A 19017-nucleotide genomic window follows, 5' to 3' on the forward strand; every position below is an offset into this window, starting at 1 on the left:
CCCTTTACAGGTAAGGCGATCCAGTACAACTGCCAAGGAGGGATTTTATGCTACCCTTCCCTCTATAAAAAGGAAAGGAGGACTTGTGGCACTGGGGTGGGGAGCAGCAGTTTTCGCTCAGGTCCGTAGTCCAGGGCGGACCAGGTCCGAGAGTAGAGCGAAGGAGGGAGTTCCCCTAACTGGCTCCAGCGAAATCTGGGGGCGCGCCCTCCGCTGGCAGCACAGTTGAGGCCCGTCACTTTATAACTGCTGGTCATGATACTCCGGCGGGTGGACCGACGGCTCCACCATGGCCATGAGTCACCCCTCTAAGGCCCTGACGGGCGCAGTAGTGAGGATTACACCGCAGGGACAGGAATGTCAGCACGTGGGCTCTGCACTCGAACACACACGCACGCGCAGTGCGTTACCCTCGAGAGCCAACACGCAGGCTGCCGGGAGCCTACGTGCCATTGACTGAGTCTGACCCCGCGAGACCGAGGCCCCGCAGGACAGGCCCAGCAACCCCACGCTGCATCCATGGTGGAGAAACCCCGGAGGTGTTTCCCCGACCACCTGTCCCTGCGGGAGGTTCCAGGTGGCCCTTAGCTGGTCAGCTCGGTACAGGAGTGAGGAAGGGGGGGGAAGGGGAGATGGAGGAGGAGCACTCTTGGGCCCAGAAGTAGCTCCATCCCCTTCCTCACACCAAGCTCAGCTAGCCCGGGACGCCGAGCCTGTCCCTGCACTGACCAGCTCGACAGCATCATGACAAAAACCCGCAGGCACCCGCACAAATGAGCCAGGTGAAAAAGGGCAGCCGCCGCCGGCCCCGGGAGAAGCGGCTTGTGAGCCCCGCCCCGTGGATGCTGTAGCTGGGTAAGAGAGGCAGGATCGACCCCTTCGGGAGAACCACCTTCCCCCTTCACCGCAGCCCGGGTACTCCGCCCCCCGACCCCCAGTGGCCACCAGTCTCATCCTCTCCGGCACCCACTGGGCACTGGGACTTGTAGCCTCCTGCATGTTAAAGGGACAGAGTCTCCCTAGAGCAGCCTGGCCAACCCCGGCAGCTCAAACACCACGAGACAGACCCCAAAACCAGGTGATTGGCTCAAAAGCATGTGAAGTTTTGAAAACACAACCTAACTGTGTAGTTTTGGCCTTTGGAATTTTTAACAGCCCCTGCCCCCAGCATGGGATTTTGGGCCCCACTTGCAGGAGCTCTCACCCCACATTGCCCATCCCAAGCTCAGCACTCAGTTCTGCTCCCCAGCCGGAGCCCAGCTTCTCCTGCAGCTCCCAGTTTTTCACCCTCCTCCTTCCAAGCCCTGGGGACTGCAGCAGAGCCCCTTCCCTCCCTCTCCCAGGCCAGGTGTTGCAGGGGGAGGGGAAGGATATGGGGTTGTACCATCCGGTCCCCATTGCTCACAGGAGTCGGGGGATAAGTGGAGGAGCCGCCCTGAGCTGCTGGGGTCTCTGCTCCCCCCTCCCCTCCTGTGAAAGCAGCGTGGGCTCCTAAGAGTAGGGGAGAGAGCCCTGCCAGCTTCCAGCAGCAGTTCTCATTGGCTGCTCTTCCTGGGAGGCAGGGCAATGGGAAAGGCAGCCAATCAGAGAGGGATGTGAAATGCATGTAGGGATTGGAGGTTCTGACTTCGCCCCAACCTGGCTTCCAGCCCTAGCCCCGCTGGACTCACCCCCTCCCCTGTCAGGGTGAGGTCTAGGGTTGCCAACTTTCAAATTGCACAAAACTGAACACCCTAGCCCCACTCCTTCCTCGAGGCGACGCCCCCTGCCACGCCACTTCCCCGAGGCCCTGCCCCCCACTCACTACATTTGCTCTCCCTCGGTGGCTCACTCTCCCCAACCCTCACTCACCTTCACTGGGCTGGGGCAGGGAGTTGGGATGCAGGAGAGGGTGACAGCTCTAACTGGGGTTGTGGGCTCTGGGGTGGGGCTGGGGAAGAGGGGTTTGGGGTGCAGGAGGGGGCTCTGGGCTGGGGATTGGGATGCAGGAGGAGATGAGGGCTCCATCTGGGGGTGCGGGTTCTGGGGTGGGACTGAAGGGGGATGCAGGAGGGGGGTGCAGGTTGAGGCAGGGGGTTGGGGTGCAGGGGGGATGAGGGCTCCAGCTGGGGGTGTGGTCTTTGGGGTGGGGCTGGGGATGAGGGGCTTGGGGTACACAAAGGGGCTGTGAGTTGGGGGGGGCTCAGGGCTGGGGCAGGGGGTTGGGACTCAGGGTGGGGGTGCAGGCTTACCTCAGAAGGCTCCCAGTCAGTAATGCTGTAGGGCTAAGGCAGGCTTCCTGCCTGTCCCGGCACTGTGCTGCAACCAGCAGGTCCAGCTACTAGGCGGAGGGGCCAGGAGGCTCCGCGCACTCCTCTCACCCTCAGGCACCGCCCCTGCAGCTCCCATTGGCCGCGATTCCTGGGCAGTGGGAGTGTGGAGCTGGTGCTCTGTGCGGGGGCAGCGCGCGGAGCATCGTGTCTCCCCCGCATAGGAGCCGGACTTGCTGGCTGCTTCCGGGGCGCAGTGCAGTGCCAGGACTAGCCTGCCTTAGCCCTGCAGCACTGCTGACTGGACTTTTAATGGCCCAGTTGGTGGTGCTGGCCGGAGCCGCCAGGGTCCCTTTTCGACGGGGCGTTCCAGTCGAAAACCGGACACCAGGTCACCCTAGTGAGGTCCCTGCAGGTCAGGGATGAGGCTCGGCGGGGGATGGGAAGGGCTGGTGCTGAGGTGCCATGCAGTTCCCTTTGGGGGACAGCAGTGGCCATGCTGGGCCCAGTCCAGAGCTGGGGCAAATGGACGTCAGTGGCAGCGCCCCCATTTACACCCACTCAGGATCTGTCCCGCCACCTCCAGGGCTTGGGCCAGCTGAGCCCTGAGCGCACTGAGTGAAGGAAGACACCTGGGGATTTCATTAGAAGAGACTGAGGGAGCCTGATCCCTCAGGAGGAGCAAACCTAGCAGGAAAACGGCCTATTTCCCAGGCAGCGCCTCTGGCTGCTCCTGCATTAACCCTGTGCAGACGATGCAGGGCAGGGTCGGAGCTGGGAATTATCGGTGTTTTCATTCACAAGTGCCCAGAGAGAGGGTCGCACTGGCACCAGGCCGCCTGCATGGGGACCACCTCTAATTTGCATTCAGTGGAGAAGATTGCATGCGCACTCTCTAACATATGCAGCCACCTTGCAAAGCCCCCACTGGTGCCGCTCTCCCTCGTGGGGTCCACTAGGACTTCAGAGGCGTATCCCATAGTGCTTTGTGCTGCCGTGACCTCAGCCACTCTAAGTCTTTCCCCGTGAACTCTGAGAGCCCTGGTCTGCGTTTGTGGACACACAGGGGGAAGGGTGGGAAGGCGCTGGAGAACTATCAGCGCTCGCGTAATGTAGCCTGGGTCCATACTGCTGAGTGGGACACAGGCTGTGACCCACGTGCCCAGCTGGGCCAGCTAGCCGAGTGAAAAGCAGCTCTTCACCAGGGTCAGAGGGTTGGGGGTGTGGATGGGAAGGGGCGAGGGGAACACCCAAGACCCCGCGTTAACTCTTTAGTGAAGACAGACCCTGGATACTGCTGTGTTCCGGGGGAGCGCTGCATGTTAGATGTGGAGTCTCCCCCAGCTGCCCCTCTGTGTTAACAACAGTGGCTGCAGCACAGAAAGCTGGGGGCTGCGTCAGACCTATGGGGTGCATTGTGTCCCAGCCCCCACTTTAAGCAAACTAGAAAACATCCCTCCTCCAACCCTGAGTCAGGCACCTAATAAACAGCCACTAAACAATTCTGCGGTGCAGAGGCGACTGCCTGTTCATACCCTGGACAACAATGGGCCATGTGGACATGCAGATAAACCCACCTGCCCACTCCAGCGCACACGAAGGGAGACAGAAACATGGACCTCCAGCCAGACTGATAAATACACGGACACAAAGACTCTCTCCCAAATTTCAGCCCTGCCTGGGGGAAAACCCCCTCTGAGATTGGCTGCCTCCCTCTGGGGGCAGAGCGTGTCTGGGCTGCTGGGGGGGAGGGAGAAGTGATGGAGGCAGCACAGTGATGCAGAGAACTGATGGGGAAGCTGGGGGGTGGGGGGATGAACTGATGTTGGGGGAGAACTGATGGGACAAAGCTTCTGCAGCAGGGGGCCAAAATCACTTCACTCCATACATTTGGGAGACCAGGCCACACTGATCATCACCCGCACACATTGTATTCAGAAATCAAAAGAATGGCCAGAAAACTCACTGCAACATGCAGCAGAGCTGAGCTGAAGAGTGAGGTTAGTTTTGGGCAACACATTTCAGTGCAGAGCAGTCAAATCACAGAGAGTTTGGAGAAGAGAGATCAGAAAGGTTTAGAAATTAAAATGCCCTGAAGAGATCAGAAGATGGAACACCTCACATTTCTATGGCACCTGAAACAGCCCAAAGCACTTCACAAACTATATACATCCCGTGCAGCCACTTCTGGGGTAGAACGCCCAGCAAACTGCACAAAACAGAGCGGGCGGGATTTTGGCCAAGGAAGCCAAGCTCCTGCATTCTTACACAAAATGCCACTGGATCTTTAATGTCCATGCAGAACAGACCGGACCTTGGTATTTTAAGTCTTGTCTTAAAGACTCACGTGTAGCAAACTGCATGGAATTCAGTTTATCTACCTTGGCATGGGCTGAAAGGCCGGGCATGTTTGTTCTGGAGGAGAAAAGGCGGAGGGGAAACATGAAAAGTGACTACAAATACAGGATATTAAAAGGGTGTTAGAAAGAGGTTTGAAGCCAATTCTCACTCATTACTGAAGACAAAACAAGATGCTCTGGGCTTATGGAAAGCTGCATCAAGGTGGAATCCTACGAAAAACTGTTTAAACTCTTAAGAATATTGAAGATGATGGGGCAGGTACCAAGGTTTGTGAAATCAGCATTAATGGAGGTACTGGGATAGAACCAGAGCTCATGTAAATCAGAGCAGCTCTACAGAAGTCATTGGAACTACTACTAATTTATACCAGCTGAGGGCCTGGTGCACTGAAGGTGGAGACCGGAGACCTATCACTTAGGGATTGCATCAGTCCTGCTGTGATACAGGGATCTGAACTATGCTGCCAATGACCCACTAGACTTTCCTGTAATCCAAAGGATTCCACAGTGATTTGATCTCTAGGGCCATAGCTTGCTCTCTCTCTCTCTATTTCAGTACTGGGCGTGACATTCATTGCCTGAAACTTTTTATCAGCGAAAAACGCAAATTCTGAGACACCAAAACATTTCTCAGATGTCTGACGGCTTCACCGAGTGGTTCATATCGAAACCAAAAAAACTTCTGAAAAAAAGTTTAAATTTTTCACTTCAAAATGACTTGTACAGAAATTTCATTTGGTTTTTTTAAAGTTAAAAAAAATCAAACTAAATCGACGTGGAATGTTTAGTGTTGAGTCCAACAAAACATTTTGTTCTACTCAAAAGGATTTTTTTTTTACTTTTCTATTTGCCAAAAATGTTCTAAAAATTACTTCTCAGGTCGACTCAATTTTTTTTTTATATATTTTTCAGAATTGACAGCAACCTGAGAAATCAGTTCTTTGAACTATGAACACGTCCCAACTTACCCAAGTAGTCATCAAAAGAGAATTTGTCATTGTCCCAGATCTGGAGGATAAGCTGAGGTGGGACTTTATTATCCGTCTTGTCCAAGCTCCAGAAGTGCTCCTGTGATCACAGGGGAAAGGAAACAAACCAGAAAAGATGTTGAGCAGAAAGAGGAATACAGGGGCAATCGTCATTTCAGACATTGTGTGTCTTTAGCTCCTTCAGTGTACGCAGCCATGCTACCACAGACTGTAATCTCATTAGTTCTCACATGTTATAAACACTGGCCTTAGCCAAAGCATGGATGGGAGACATTCAGTGGTGGTGTAGGTGTCTCCGGCTGCCTAGACCACCCAGGGCCAATGACCCCGAAGGGTGGTAACAGGTACCATGCTGCTGAAGGATCTCTCTTTTCAATGCATACATTTTAAGGCCACAAGAACCAATCATAATCATCCAGTCCGAACTCCTGCATAACAGAGGCCAGAGGACCTCACCCTGCAATTCCTGCATCAAGACCACAATTTCTGTTTGGGCTATGGGAGATCTGTTAGAAAGATATCTAGTCTTGACTGAATGGCTGCATGTGATGGAGAACCCCACCACATCCCAAATTCCAAATTACCATCCATGTTTACAATGTATGCCTTATTTCTAGTCTGAATTTGTTTCCCTTCTGCTTCCAGTCATTGGATCTCATTCTGCCTTTTACTGCTAGATTAAAGAGCCATCTACTGTAAGAAATCTCTTCCACATACAGATACGTACAGACTTTGATCAAGTTACCTCTTAAACTTTTCTTTCATAAACTAAATTGATTGAGTTTCTTCAGTTTCTCTCACTGGAAGGCACGATTTTCAGATCTCGAATCATTCTTGTGATTTTTTTCTAAACCCTTCCAATTTTTCATCATCTTTTGAAGTGTGAACCACAAAACTGGATACAGTATTCCAGTAATGGTCCCACCAGATGAGTCTTGGTTCCTGTCACAGGGGGCCTGCCCCGCACCGGCCCTGAGAGGGTTAAAACCAGCTGAGCGGCAGGCAGCCAAAGGAGTGGCTGCAGGGGAAACAGCCAATCAGGGCCCAGCTGGCCCATATAAAAGGAAGTTGCAGACCAGAGTGAGGGAGTCTGCTGTAGGGGCCCTAGGGAGAAGAATGACTTCCTAGGGGACTACAGAGAGACCAGCACCTGGGGAAGGGCAGAGGCTAGCAGGGACCGGGGAAAGCTAGGGAGAGCTCCTGATGGGCTGCCAAGACTTACAGGCTCGAGGCCCTGGGAAGAGGGCAAAGGAGCTGGAGCCAGAGGCAGGAGCAGAAGGAGCTGAGGCTGCGGGGAAGTGGCCCAGGGAATAGAGACAGTGGGCTGGAAGGAAGAGGCAGCAGGAAGCTGCTGTTTATATGATCCCTGGGCCGGGGCCCAGAGTAGTGGGTGGGCCTGGGCCCCCCCACTAGCCGCTGAAGGAGCAGCCCAGCTGTGTACTGCCAAGTCGCTGCGAGGAGTGGCTGGACTCTTGGTGGAGGAGTCCCCTGGAAGTGGGGGAAACCGGATGGTGACCCGGCCGCAGGGCTGTGCCATGAAACAGATGCTCAGAGGAAGGAGCCGTAACGGGTCTGCAGGCGGAGGCGAGGACGGGAGCCACCAACACCTGAGGGTGCACCCGCTGGGACTGAGCTAGTTCCCAAAATGCCCAGCAGGAGGCACCAGGTGGTGAGTGACCCCATGACAGTCCCACTAATATTCCAGCAATGGTCCCACCGGAAGAGTCTTAGGCCTTGAACACCAAGTCATTAAAGATCCCATGGCCCTTTTTGCAAGAGCTGGGATGTCAGTCCTGGTGGTCTGGCCATATGCTGGTGTAAGAAATTGCATTGTGACCATCTAAATGTTCCCTGCACTTTCCATTAGATATGGTGCTCTCCCTCCATTCACCATCAGCCAGCTTTGCTCTTTGCAAATCTTCCCTCTGGAAACTTGGGTTCACATCCTGTGTACGCTCCAAGTGAAACTGAGCTTGTGGTGGCATCATCTAGTTTATCATAGATATTGGCCCACGTCAAAAAAACTGCCACTTAATTTGGTACAATTGGTCAGTGTCGTCTCTAAAAGGGCCTGGTACTATGCTATTAGAGAGTGCCTGCAGATTAGGAGTGAGGTGCTTCGGTAGAGAGAGATGGAGACTCGTGCACAGTGAAGGCTTCATAATTCCTGGATCTAGTCAATGGAGTATTGCTCACATGGGGACGCAAGGTCAGGACCACTATCTCTGTTGAATGTTCTCATTAAGAGCCATGGTGCATCCCGTAGGCAAGGCTTCACGCCATCCTGTGTCAACATGGCACTATCATAAATGAAACTTGATTTAATTAAAACCAGGAAATGTGGGAATTATTCATGACACATTCTCCCTGCCATAAATTCACCACTGGAGCTACAAACCTCGTATTCATTATATCAAGCAATATAAGAAAAAAGAATGTGTCAGACTCCATAAAAACATAAATAATTGACCAGGGGCGATGGTGGGGGGAGGGGAATATTTAAACCCTATTGAAACTGGTTTCATTTAAGAGATCCCTCTGGAAGGTTGTATTTCAATTTATCTCCAATCCTCTGCTCACTTTGTAAAAACACACTGACGGTTTTGAAATGGGGTGTTTTATTTATGCATCTTAAATATTTTAGGATCCAGAAAAATTATAAAATAATAAATGGAAACTTCAATTTTTTCACCTCTTCCTCCGAGAAACTGGTGTTTTTTCAAGGGGGTGGGAGAGGGGAGTCATTTTCCCAAGTAATAAATTATTCTAAATTAAAACTGCTAAAAAGGACTGGCGTCTGAGTCTTCCCTTTCCTACATTTTGATTATGTCCTACCCTGTAGAGGGACTGTTAGCTACCCAAGGGGGAAGCCACAGAAGAGGGTCCCCTGGGAAGTGTTATGGATATAGAGAGTCAACTTACAAAAGAGATATGGTTAAAACGTGAATGTCTTAAAGTGAGCCACCCAAATCCGTATTTTAGGTACCTAGACTATGTAACCCCATTTTCGGACGATCTGAGTACCTGCAACTCCCAGTTACGGGAAGGGCCTAACTTTAAGGGACCTGAGTTTCAAAATGCTGACCTGCCCCTTTAAATGCTGGAGGTAGGCGTGGCCTCCTTTTGCTCACCAGAAGAAAGGAGGCGGAGCTCCTGCCAAGAGGGGCAGAGACTTAGAGTCTGAGGGACCGACAACGAGGCTAACTGGCTCTGAGGGTGAACATATCATAGAAGCCGAAGATATCGCTGTATGTTCAATTTCACAGTGTCTCCCACAGTGAAAAGCACGTGGCATTTAACTGACTTTCATCAGCCGAGTCCATACTTTTTGCCACCGAAAACATGATGTTGGGAACAGGGATGAAATGTAGAATCTATTTGCAATTCATGGGGTGAGACGAAGAATTCGCAGCAAGCCGAATGCTGGGGCCCCTTGTCTGAGCCAAGTCCCGCCACGCTAACTCACGCTCCATTTTGATTTCAGTGGGCTTGATTCTAATGGCCTTATTCATACGTAGGCCTTGTCTACACTCCCACTTCTGTCAGTGTAACTTACGTCACTCAAGGGTGTGAAAAAACCCACATCCCTGAGCGACATGAGTGACACCGGCGGAAGCGCAGGTGTGGACAGTGCTATGTCGGTGGGAGAGCGTCTCCTGCCCACACAGCTACTGCTGCTCGTTGAGCTGGTTTTATTCTGTGGGCGGGAGAGCCCTCTCCCAATGGCACAGAGCGACTACATGAGCGGTGCCATCGAACTCACATAGACCCATCGAACTCAACCGTATGGAAAACGGAAGGCAGCCTGGACTGGCAGCAGGGCACTGACTTGGGTGTTGGTAGACCTGGCCTCTACTCCTAAGCAGCTGTGTAACCTCGACAAGATCTCCTCTCTATCTCTGCTTCCCCCCACCCCCAAACCCTTTGCTGATTTAGACTGTAGCTCCTCTGGGCAGGGACTGTAATGGGGCCCTGATCTCAGCCTCTCATTGCTACTCTAATGCCAATAATAACATGTGGAATACGGTGCTACTGAGTCTGGGCAGCAGAAACTGGCACAATGGGATTGCTCATGTACTCAGTTACTGCTCAGCCAGGGTATCAGAATCCGGTCCTCAACTTTTAGTCTGCAATAAGCACATTCACCGTCCAACACTGCAGCTTTTACTCAGCTGATCAACCCTGCCTTCAGTGAGGCTCTCTGCCTGACTAAGGATGACTCACGCAGGATGAGGCGTTTGGCGGATTCAGATACAGCACACAGTTTGCACAATCGGTACAGCTTGGCCTTTCTTGTGGAAAAATACTGTCAGCGTGGCTTGGCCAGCAGGAGAACACTCCTCCTAGGAGCCATGTGAACCAAGAGACACTGCAGAGCAAATCTGGAAACTAGGTTGTGAAAAGGGATCAGGTGGAAGGGAAAGGGGAGGAATTCGATGCATAGCTAAGTTTATGGTCTATTTCGAAGCAGCGAGAAATTTGCCTCGATGATTAAACCTTGCTACGAAGGTGCACCATAAAATTACCCTTTGCAACAATTTTGCAAGCCCGGGAGGGAAAAGGAGGTGAATTATTGTCGGTTTTGTTTTGCAGTGGTTTGGAGAGGGGGCGGTGTGTAAATGTTTTATGATTGTGAATAATACAGGAAGGAGGCATAAGAAATTGTTTCTATCGCTAGCAAAGTGTTGACAGCGCTGCAATTCTTCTGGGCTGTTTATGTTCTACGGAATACAAAGTCAAGAGCATTTTCTCTGGGGCATTGTGACCCTGAACTGCTGGTTTCCACTCGGTATCTTTGAAGAAAGTCTGGCTTGTTTCAGCCTGTGTCTGGAGGAAAGAGCTTCTTTTTTGGCCCCATAGCCTGCATTTGTTCCTCCTGGCTGCTCCAGAGGGGGACCCTGTGGCTGGGCGAGAGGCCCTGGAGCATCTCATTGGTGGTTGGCTGTCCGCTTTTTCTTGTGGCAGTTGAGCCCCTCCTCTTGTGACAACTAGAACTAACTGTTCCAAGGAGCAATCCTTCAAGGTGTCAAGAAACAGCTTCTCTGAACTTTGTCCCATTAGGACATTTCATCTATTTATAATAAGTAGGCAGCTGAAATCATCCATTATTACTATTTCATTTGACTATGTTGCCTCTTTGAGCTCTGACTACTGTTGCCAACTCTCACAATTTTATCCAGCCTTTCACAATCCTTGGTGTTTTTCTTCAAGCCCCAGCTCTTGGAGTCAGGTGACAGCAATAGAGTCTCAGTATTCACTTTGAACAAAAATTCAGTTTCTAGCCTTCCTGGTAACAAACAAAAGCTTGGAAATGTGACCTCTTCAGGCTCAAAAATTAGAAGGCAGATGAAAAGAACCCAACATTTCTTATTTTTAAATTCTCTTGATTTTTAAGCCAATCTCGTGATTTTGGGGGGGAACTGGCATAATTTTTAATTCTTGGGATTGGTAGCAACAGTCTCCATTAAAATTCTATCCTCAAAGTCCTTTCACTGATCAGGAGGCTGGCACCTTAACCCTATGAGTAATATACTGTTACTACTATATGACTGTGCAGTGCCTAGCACAATGGAGCCAAGAGCTAATGGAAGGCTGTAGTTGTCATCACTCTCTAAATGTTAAATAAATTATTTATTATTATTATTAATAATAATAATAGACTTGGGATTTTTATGCTCCAGACCAGGGGAGGGCAAACTATGGCCCATGGGCCAGATCCTGCCCATCAGGGCTTTCAATCTGGCCCACGGGATTGCCAGCCCCATGGTGCAGCAGGGCTAAGAAAGGCTCCCTGCCTGCCCTGGCCCTGCGCCGCTCCCGGAAGTGGCCGGCACCACATCCCTGCGGCCCCTGGGGGAGGGGGGAGGCAGAGGGCTCCATTGGCCGGGAACAGGGAACCGCAGCCAATGGGAGCTGCGGGGGTGGTACCCACAGGCAAGGGGAGCGCGCGGCAGAGCCGCCTACCCCACCCCACCCCCAGGAGCCACTGCCGGACATGCTGGCCACATCCATGAGTGGCGCAGGGCCAGGGCAGGCAGGGAGCCTGCCTTAGCCCCACTGCGCGCTGCTGCCACCGCGGAACTGCTCGAGGTAAGTGGCGCCGGGCCGGAGCCCACACCTCAAACCCCTCCCTGCACCCCACACCCCAACCCCCTGCCCTGAGCCCCCAAACCCCCTGCCTTGAACCCCCTGCCTCACCCCTCCTGTACCCAAACCCCCTATCCGGAGCCCCCTCCTGCACCCCAAGACCCTGCTCCTGCACTCCCTCCCACACCACAATCTTCTGCCCCAGCCCTGATTCATAGCCCTGCATACAATTTCCCCACTCAGATGTGGCCCTCGGTTTGCTCACCCCTTTTCCAGACCCTATGGCATGGTGCTCTCTACTCTGGAATTGTGTCTCACTGCAGTCTATGGAATGTATTTGGCATAGTGCTAATTCCTCAGTCTCTACAATCTGTCCTTTCTATATAATTTATAGCCAGGTACCAGAGTGTTTGTGTGACTTTTGTTATTCCACTATCTTTCAGTAATGTCTAGCACATCATATTCCTCGTACATTGCCAGGCATTTCGGTTCACCCATTTTTGCCTTCCATCTTCTTGCTATGTTATCCATTTCTGTATATGTTTGTTTCTTTTATTATTAATACAATCAATATTGGGAAATAGAGCTGGTTGAAATTTTTCAACTGAAATATTTTTCATCAACATGGAAATGTTAGATTTGATTAAAATTTTGTTTTTTCCAATGGAAACAAACTGAATTTTTTTGTTTCAAGTTGAAATTTTCATTTCATTTTTCAAAAACCAAAATATATTCAGTTTTCAGGTTCCACCATCTCATCTTTGTCTCCTGTATTTTACATTCCCCTTATTTTTTTCCACTGTAAAAGAAGGGAGGAAAGCAGGAAAAGGAGGGGGGGAATCTCCATACTGAAAATCAATTACTGTTTTTTATCCCAGTTTTTGATAGCCAAAATGAAATGAAAATTTCAACAAAATATAAAATTCAGTTTGAATTTTCTTCAACTGAAAAAAATCAAAATTTTCCACTAAAAATATCAAACAAAAATGTTTTGGGCACACTATGTTGCAGGAATAAACTTGGATTTTCCAACCAGCTCTAATCATGAGAAGAAAGAAAAGTTGGCTAGAAAGCAGGCTAGATTGTCAGGCTCAACGAGTAGTGATCAACGGCTCGATGTCTAGTTGGTAGCCGGTATCAAGTGGAGTGCCCGAGGGTTTGGTCCTGGGGCTGGTTTTGTTTAACATCTTTATTAATGATCTGGATGATGGGATGGATTGCACCCTCAGAAAGTTCACAGATAACACTAAACTGGTGGGAGGGAGAAGTAGATACGCTCAAGGGTAGGGAAAGGGTCCAGAGTGACCTAGACAAATTGGAGGATTGGGCCAGAAGAAATCTGATGAGTTTTTTAAGACCCGGCCTGACAAAGCCCTGGCTGGGATGATTTAGTTGGTGTTGGTCCTGCTTTGGGTAGGGGGTTGGACTAGATCACCTCCTGAGGTCTCTTCCAACCCTAATCTGCTATGATTCTATGATTTACATGACCCTATGCAAACATTTTCAAAAGAAAGGGCTTTAAAGAATATGCCACTGATCCTGCAGGCACTCCATGTATGAATCCAGTGTTAGCTGAAAGATCCTACAGAAGGTGCTCAGCACCTTGTATGATCAGAACCTAAGTTCTTCAAGGAGCTTTGGTATCTTTCAAGGTGAAAAGCACAATATACCATAAGAAAAAAGCTATGGTGTTGTAGCAGCAGTAATTGTAATTCTGGTTATTTTTCATGAGGAGGAAGGAAATGGGTAACTGTCCGCATAACTCAAGGGATAAACTCCAGGGAATGTGTGATGAGCATACTGAGCCAGATCTGCCTGTCTACTGATTTGTCTTAGGATTTTATAATGCAGAGCACCTCCCACATAGAATCAATAGCAACAGCAAAGTCCCTAATGGACTTCACAGAGTCTCTGGCTCTTCTCCCTGACCCCAGGCTGGCATACATCTGCTTAGGTCCATGGAATGCAATGGCCAAGTTACCCCAGAAGAGGTTCTGGCCCACAACACTCCTGGGCGGTCACTACCAGGAAGACATCAACAAATGGCAGTGAATCAACAGGAATTACTTGGTGGAAACAACTTACAAGGAAGCGAGGTAGGGTGAGGGCTGGACACGGGTATAGCTAGGAGTCATGGGGAAAAAACAAGCCTCTGGATGTAAGTCTCCTTCTTGCCCACTTTTTCCACTAGTCCATAGTGCCGCTCCCTGCTTCTCTTCAGATCCATCTTAAGACCCACCACTACCATGATGCCTACAGGAAACTGCCAACTGATAATGGCTACATAGAAAGCCGCTCAAGTTTGCTGCTATATCTGGGCCCTGATTTAGCAAAGCATTCAAGCAGAGGACTTCAACAGGGACTTAAACATGTGCTGATGCACTTTGTTAAACTGGGGGTGTATTAATTTACATACACATCCTACACTGAAATGTATCACAATCATCAAGTCATGCCTCTGGGTATCCTACATAACCACTTATTCTTAGCACTGTTATCCACCTGCTCCCACCCCAACTACCCACTCTCATTTGTTATATCCACTTCCTGTGTCTTATCTTAAATAAGATTGAAGTAGGGGTGGTGTCTCCTTATATGTTTATATAGCACCCAGCCCTTGTCTAGGTCTTCGGAGCCTACTGCTATAGAAGAATCATGGAATCATAGAATATCAGGTTTGGAAGGGACCTCAGGAGGTCATCTAGTCCAACCCCCTGCTCAAAGCAGGACCAATCCCCAACTAAATCAAGAATCACACAAAATGAAGGGGAAGTAGAAGAAGAACATGCAGGGTGAGTATTAGGACATTTTCTATGGGTGAGATCCATTAATCTGCGGAGTAAACTCCCAAGGGAAGTAGCAGAAAGCTCATTGTTTAAAACAAAACTAGCCAAAGCCCTGGAGGAAAGTCTGTAGGAACCAATTTTGCATTGGCAGAGGAATGAGGAAGATGATTCAACGGACCTGTATGCATCTCTACCTTTGATGTTTCATTACGCTATTACAAGCAGAGACTAGCCTTATGCAAACCACTTCATTTGATTTTCCCTCAATTTTAGGGTGAATATTTGCAATCCGGATCTGAATTTTGCATTCCGAGGTCCATCTCTCAATGGGGAGCTCAAGGTTCTTTGTGGATTAACTAACAGAGCGTGTAGCCCCAGGACAAACAAAGGAGTGGAAAGCCAGTGCCGGCACTCTTCTCTACAGCACTTTCAGCTCAAATGCCACCTCCAGGAAGCCTGGGCGCAGGTGGCTTTTAGCTGCTTAGAATTTGCTGTCTGACCGTTTTGATTTAAATTCCGCTTTCCATGGCTGTATTTAAAGATCAGTGCATGGGCTTTTTACAGCAGCAGTAATGAACCTGGAGTTCAAACAGCACATGGCGAGATCAAAAATTGAAAGAGTGGAATGTGTCCTGCAAACACAAAGCATGGCTTTTCATTCGTTATTTTTGCCTCTACAGAGCTATTTTACAAGCTGTTTATTTTCTGATACAGTGTTGGCAGACATGTGGTCGGAGGAGAATCAATATCGGCACAGTGGGATGTATTTTCTTAAAGGGTTTATTGGGGGGGCTTTGCTTTTTCAAAGGGGATAATTGAATGTGCTACACACTGTACTTTTGATTTGCTTAACATGAAGCGTGAAATGGGTAGAGGTATGATTCTGTCAATCATCTTAAGTATCCAGTGATTCGCATTGAAACTGGGCCCCTTCACGGGGGGTTGAAGCGGTGGGTGGAGGGGCTGGCTAGCTCAGGGGATTGGTAATGGAACTAAGGAGTCTTTCACACCAAAGCCCTGGCTCCAATCCATCTAACTCCAGAAAGTTCTTCTCCTGTGAAGGGAATTGGGAGAGCCGCTCCTAATCTAGCTCACATCTAGGCAAAGGCCCCACCCCAATACGCTTTCTTAGGCAGAGAGACCAGTGGCTGAATGCACACAGAGACCAAGTTCTTACCGGAAGGGCAGTGTGATGGAGGCAAGAACTCTTGTGGGGGGGTTAATTCAGTATTGGAGTTTGTAACTGTAACACCGACAGACTCTGGTTATCAGCAGGTGGGATCAAACCTGGGACCTCAGGAGCTCAATGCATGAGCCTCCACCGCATGAGCTAAACGCCCTATGGCTGTTAGCTAAGGCTGTAGAGCAGACTCATTAATATCTCTCTCCCTCTCTCTCTAAGTGGTCTCAGCATCACTAGATGGGACAGAACACCACACCCAGGAGGTGTGTGGTGTTACATACTTCCCCTAGCTGAGGAAGCACATCCCGAGCTTCAGAGACTTCCCAGTGGAAATCCCAGATGAGCTCCCCCTTGTAACGGCGACAGATCCTGGTCATCGGCAGGCAGAATCGAACCTGGGACCACTGAAGCTAAATGCATGAGCCCCTGCTGCATGAGCTAAAAGCCATGTGGCCCTTAGCTAAGGCTGTAGAGCATACGCATTCATCTCTCTCTCCAGGTTGTCTCGGTGCCACTACAAGGGACAGAACACCCCACCCAGGAGGCCTGTGGGTTACATGATGATACCCCAAAGCAAGCCAGTTCCTGCAGAGAGAGATGGGACCTTAAAAAAAAACTTCTCGGGAGAACTGGGGTAGGAGAGGTGGGGCAAAGTAGAATAGATCTCACCCCACCCCCCACCGAGGAACGTATTCCTGGATATTCTGCCTACATTTTCCTTAATTTAATCCCAGCATGTCTAGCTCTACCCACCCACACACCCCTGCCTGCTCCTAGGCTTCCCTGACACTTACATCCCCTTCCAATATCTGTAGGCTCTTCCCTCCCTTCACTTTTGCCAACCCACGTTATGAAGATAATTGACTATTTGTAGCTTGATCAGGAGCACAGTGCTGAGGACTGTCATTGTATATTTGGCCCCAATTCAGGATACGTGACGACAATTTCCTCATCTCGGGGTTCACTGCTACAGCTGGGCACACATGAGGTAAGTCGAGTGCCCTCTGAAGGTCTGTTTGATCCCCCTTGTGGCTGTCTTTTACTAGCACTACTTCATATGTCCAGAACCCCTTCTCGAGAGTCAGTCCCTCTAACCCAGCGGTTCTCAAACTGTGGATTGTGACCCCATTTTAATGGGGTCACCAGGGCTGGCTCAGACTTGCTGGGGCCCGGGGCCAAAGCCCAAGCCCCACCACCCAGGACTGAAGCTGAAGCCTGAGCCGCACCACCCAGGGCTGAAGCAAAAGCCCCAGGGCTTCAGTCCGGGTTGGTAGGACTCAGGTTACAGGCTCCCTGCCTGGGGCTGAAGCCCTTGGATTTCAGCTTTGGACCCCCTGCCTGGAGCAGTGGGGCTTGGGCTTTGGCCCCCCAACCCAGGACAGTGGGGCTCGGGCAGGATCAGGCTTCTGTCCCCACTCCTGGGGTAATGTAGTAATTTTTGTTCTCAGAAGGGGGTCACGGTGCAATGACGTTTGAGAACTCCTGCTCTAACCCCTTAACCACTGCTGTTGTGTAACCCACTGATTCATCGATTCGAAGGCCAGAAGGAAAGAAGTGTCACTAATCCTCCCTTCACCCCCATCATTCCCATGTAAAAACAGATCAATGGCAGGCATATCATTGCGTAACTTCAGTGTGTTGTTTGCTGTGTAGATCAAGCACATGTTGTTTGCGGTGTTGTTGTAGCCATTCTGGTTCCAGGATGTGAGACCAGATGTATGAGGTAATTCTTTTACTGGACCATGCTTCTGAGCTTTTCTCTTTCAGCAACAAATGTTGGTCCAGTAGAAGATATTGCCTCAAATACCTTGTCTCTAACAAGAAGTATAGTCAGTCCCCCAAGGACTATAACTAGGCGGATGTAAGAAGCTCACCTTTTTAGCAATGTGACAGACTTGCTCAGCGGGAAGGTAGTCAAAGGGGAAGACAAATCTCCAGTTGAAATTCCCTTCGCCTCCCATAGACCGGTAATGCACATCGGTCTTCTGTTTGTTCTCCTCATGGCCAATCATCCAGCTGCAAAATACAAAGGCACTGAGTAATTAAATGAAAACAAAGGATCTTTGAGCAACTCACTCAAAACTGATGGGTGCAGATATAAAGATGACTGAAGGAATAATGACAGGTTTCAGAGTAGCAGCCGTGTTAGTCTGTATCCACAAAAAGAAGAGGAGTACTTGTGGCACCTTAGAGACTAACCAATTTATTTGAGCATAAGCTTTCGTGAGCTACAGCTCACTTCATCGGATGCAACTCACGAAAGCTTATGCTCAAATAAATTGGTTAGTCTCTAAGGTGCCACAAGTACTCCTTTTCTTTTTGAAGGAATAATGATTGGCATATTGCCCATTGGTTGCCTATTGGCTTCCAACTGGTTTTAAGATGTTGTTTTTGACCTACAAAGTCCTAAATGACCTGGGACCTACCTACATAAGGGAGCCTAACTTTAGCTTTGACAGTTTTGGTCAGTAATTGCAAAATAACTTTCTGTAGGAAATTTTAATACAAAATTATGCATTTATTTAGTATAAAATTTAATACAAAATTAAAAATAAAAAAATCTCCTTGTCATAGAATCATAGACATGTGGGGCTGGAAGGGACCTTCAGAGGTCGTCAAGTCCAGCCCCCTGCGCTGAGGCAGAATCAAGTAAGCTTAGATCATCCCTGACAGCTGTTTGTTTAATCTGTTCTTCACAACTCCAGTCATGGGGATTCCACAAACCTCCCTTGGAAGCCTATTCTAGTGTTTAACCATCCTTACATTAGAAAGCTTTTCCTAGTAGCTAACCTAAATCTCCCTTGCGGCAGATTAAGCCCATGACTTCTTGTCCTACCTTCCGTGGGCATGGAGAACAGCTGATCACCGTCCTCTTTGTACCAGCCCTTAATGTATTTCTAGACATATCTGTACTGGTGCTAACAAGGACCATCATGCCTGGCACAATGGGGCCCTGGTCTCTGTTGGGGCTCTAGGTGCTTCTTTGATACAGATAATAAATAGCAGTTTAGTTTCTTGCAAACAAAATGCACTGTTATTTATTTGAGGTATTAGGGCCCTGATTGTGATCTATCTCATCTGCCTGCTTATAAGGACCCAGCCCATCACAGTAGCCTCTGAGCTCTAGTTAGGAGGCCAACTAGGAGTCACACATAGTCACTAGTCTGACTTGTGACAGAGGTGCCTTTGTACCATAGGGCACAGTGCCAAATCACTTATGTGTCATGTGGGATTGGCTTTATAGGAGCCAGTGTCATGCAGGAATGTTGATTATCCCATCTTGGGAAGACATGGTAAATGATGGTTGGGCAAAGCATTTAGCTCATTTACAGCAATGGGTGATCTGTATGTTTGTTGGGAATG

At 49.5% G+C, this 19017-nt stretch overlaps 1 protein-coding gene across 1 annotated transcript in view; it reads right to left on the reverse strand.

Annotated features, from left to right (window-relative positions):
* Nucleotides 1-19017, reverse strand: part of DYSF (dysferlin) — a 300841-nt gene that overhangs the window by 25059 nt on the left and 256765 nt on the right. Inside the window, exons 52-53 of the mRNA XM_077816190.1 lie at nucleotides 17529-17670; nucleotides 5578-5677 (exon numbers count right to left, since the gene is read on the reverse strand). Of these exons, the coding sequence (XP_077672316.1) occupies nucleotides 5578-5677; nucleotides 17529-17670 (242 nt within the window). The remainder of the gene's footprint in view (nucleotides 1-5577; nucleotides 5678-17528; nucleotides 17671-19017) is intronic.

The sequence above is a fragment of the Eretmochelys imbricata genome, chromosome 4, assembly GCF_965152235.1.
Source record: "Eretmochelys imbricata isolate rEreImb1 chromosome 4, rEreImb1.hap1, whole genome shotgun sequence".
Lineage (NCBI taxonomy): Eukaryota > Metazoa > Chordata > Testudines > Cheloniidae > Eretmochelys > Eretmochelys imbricata.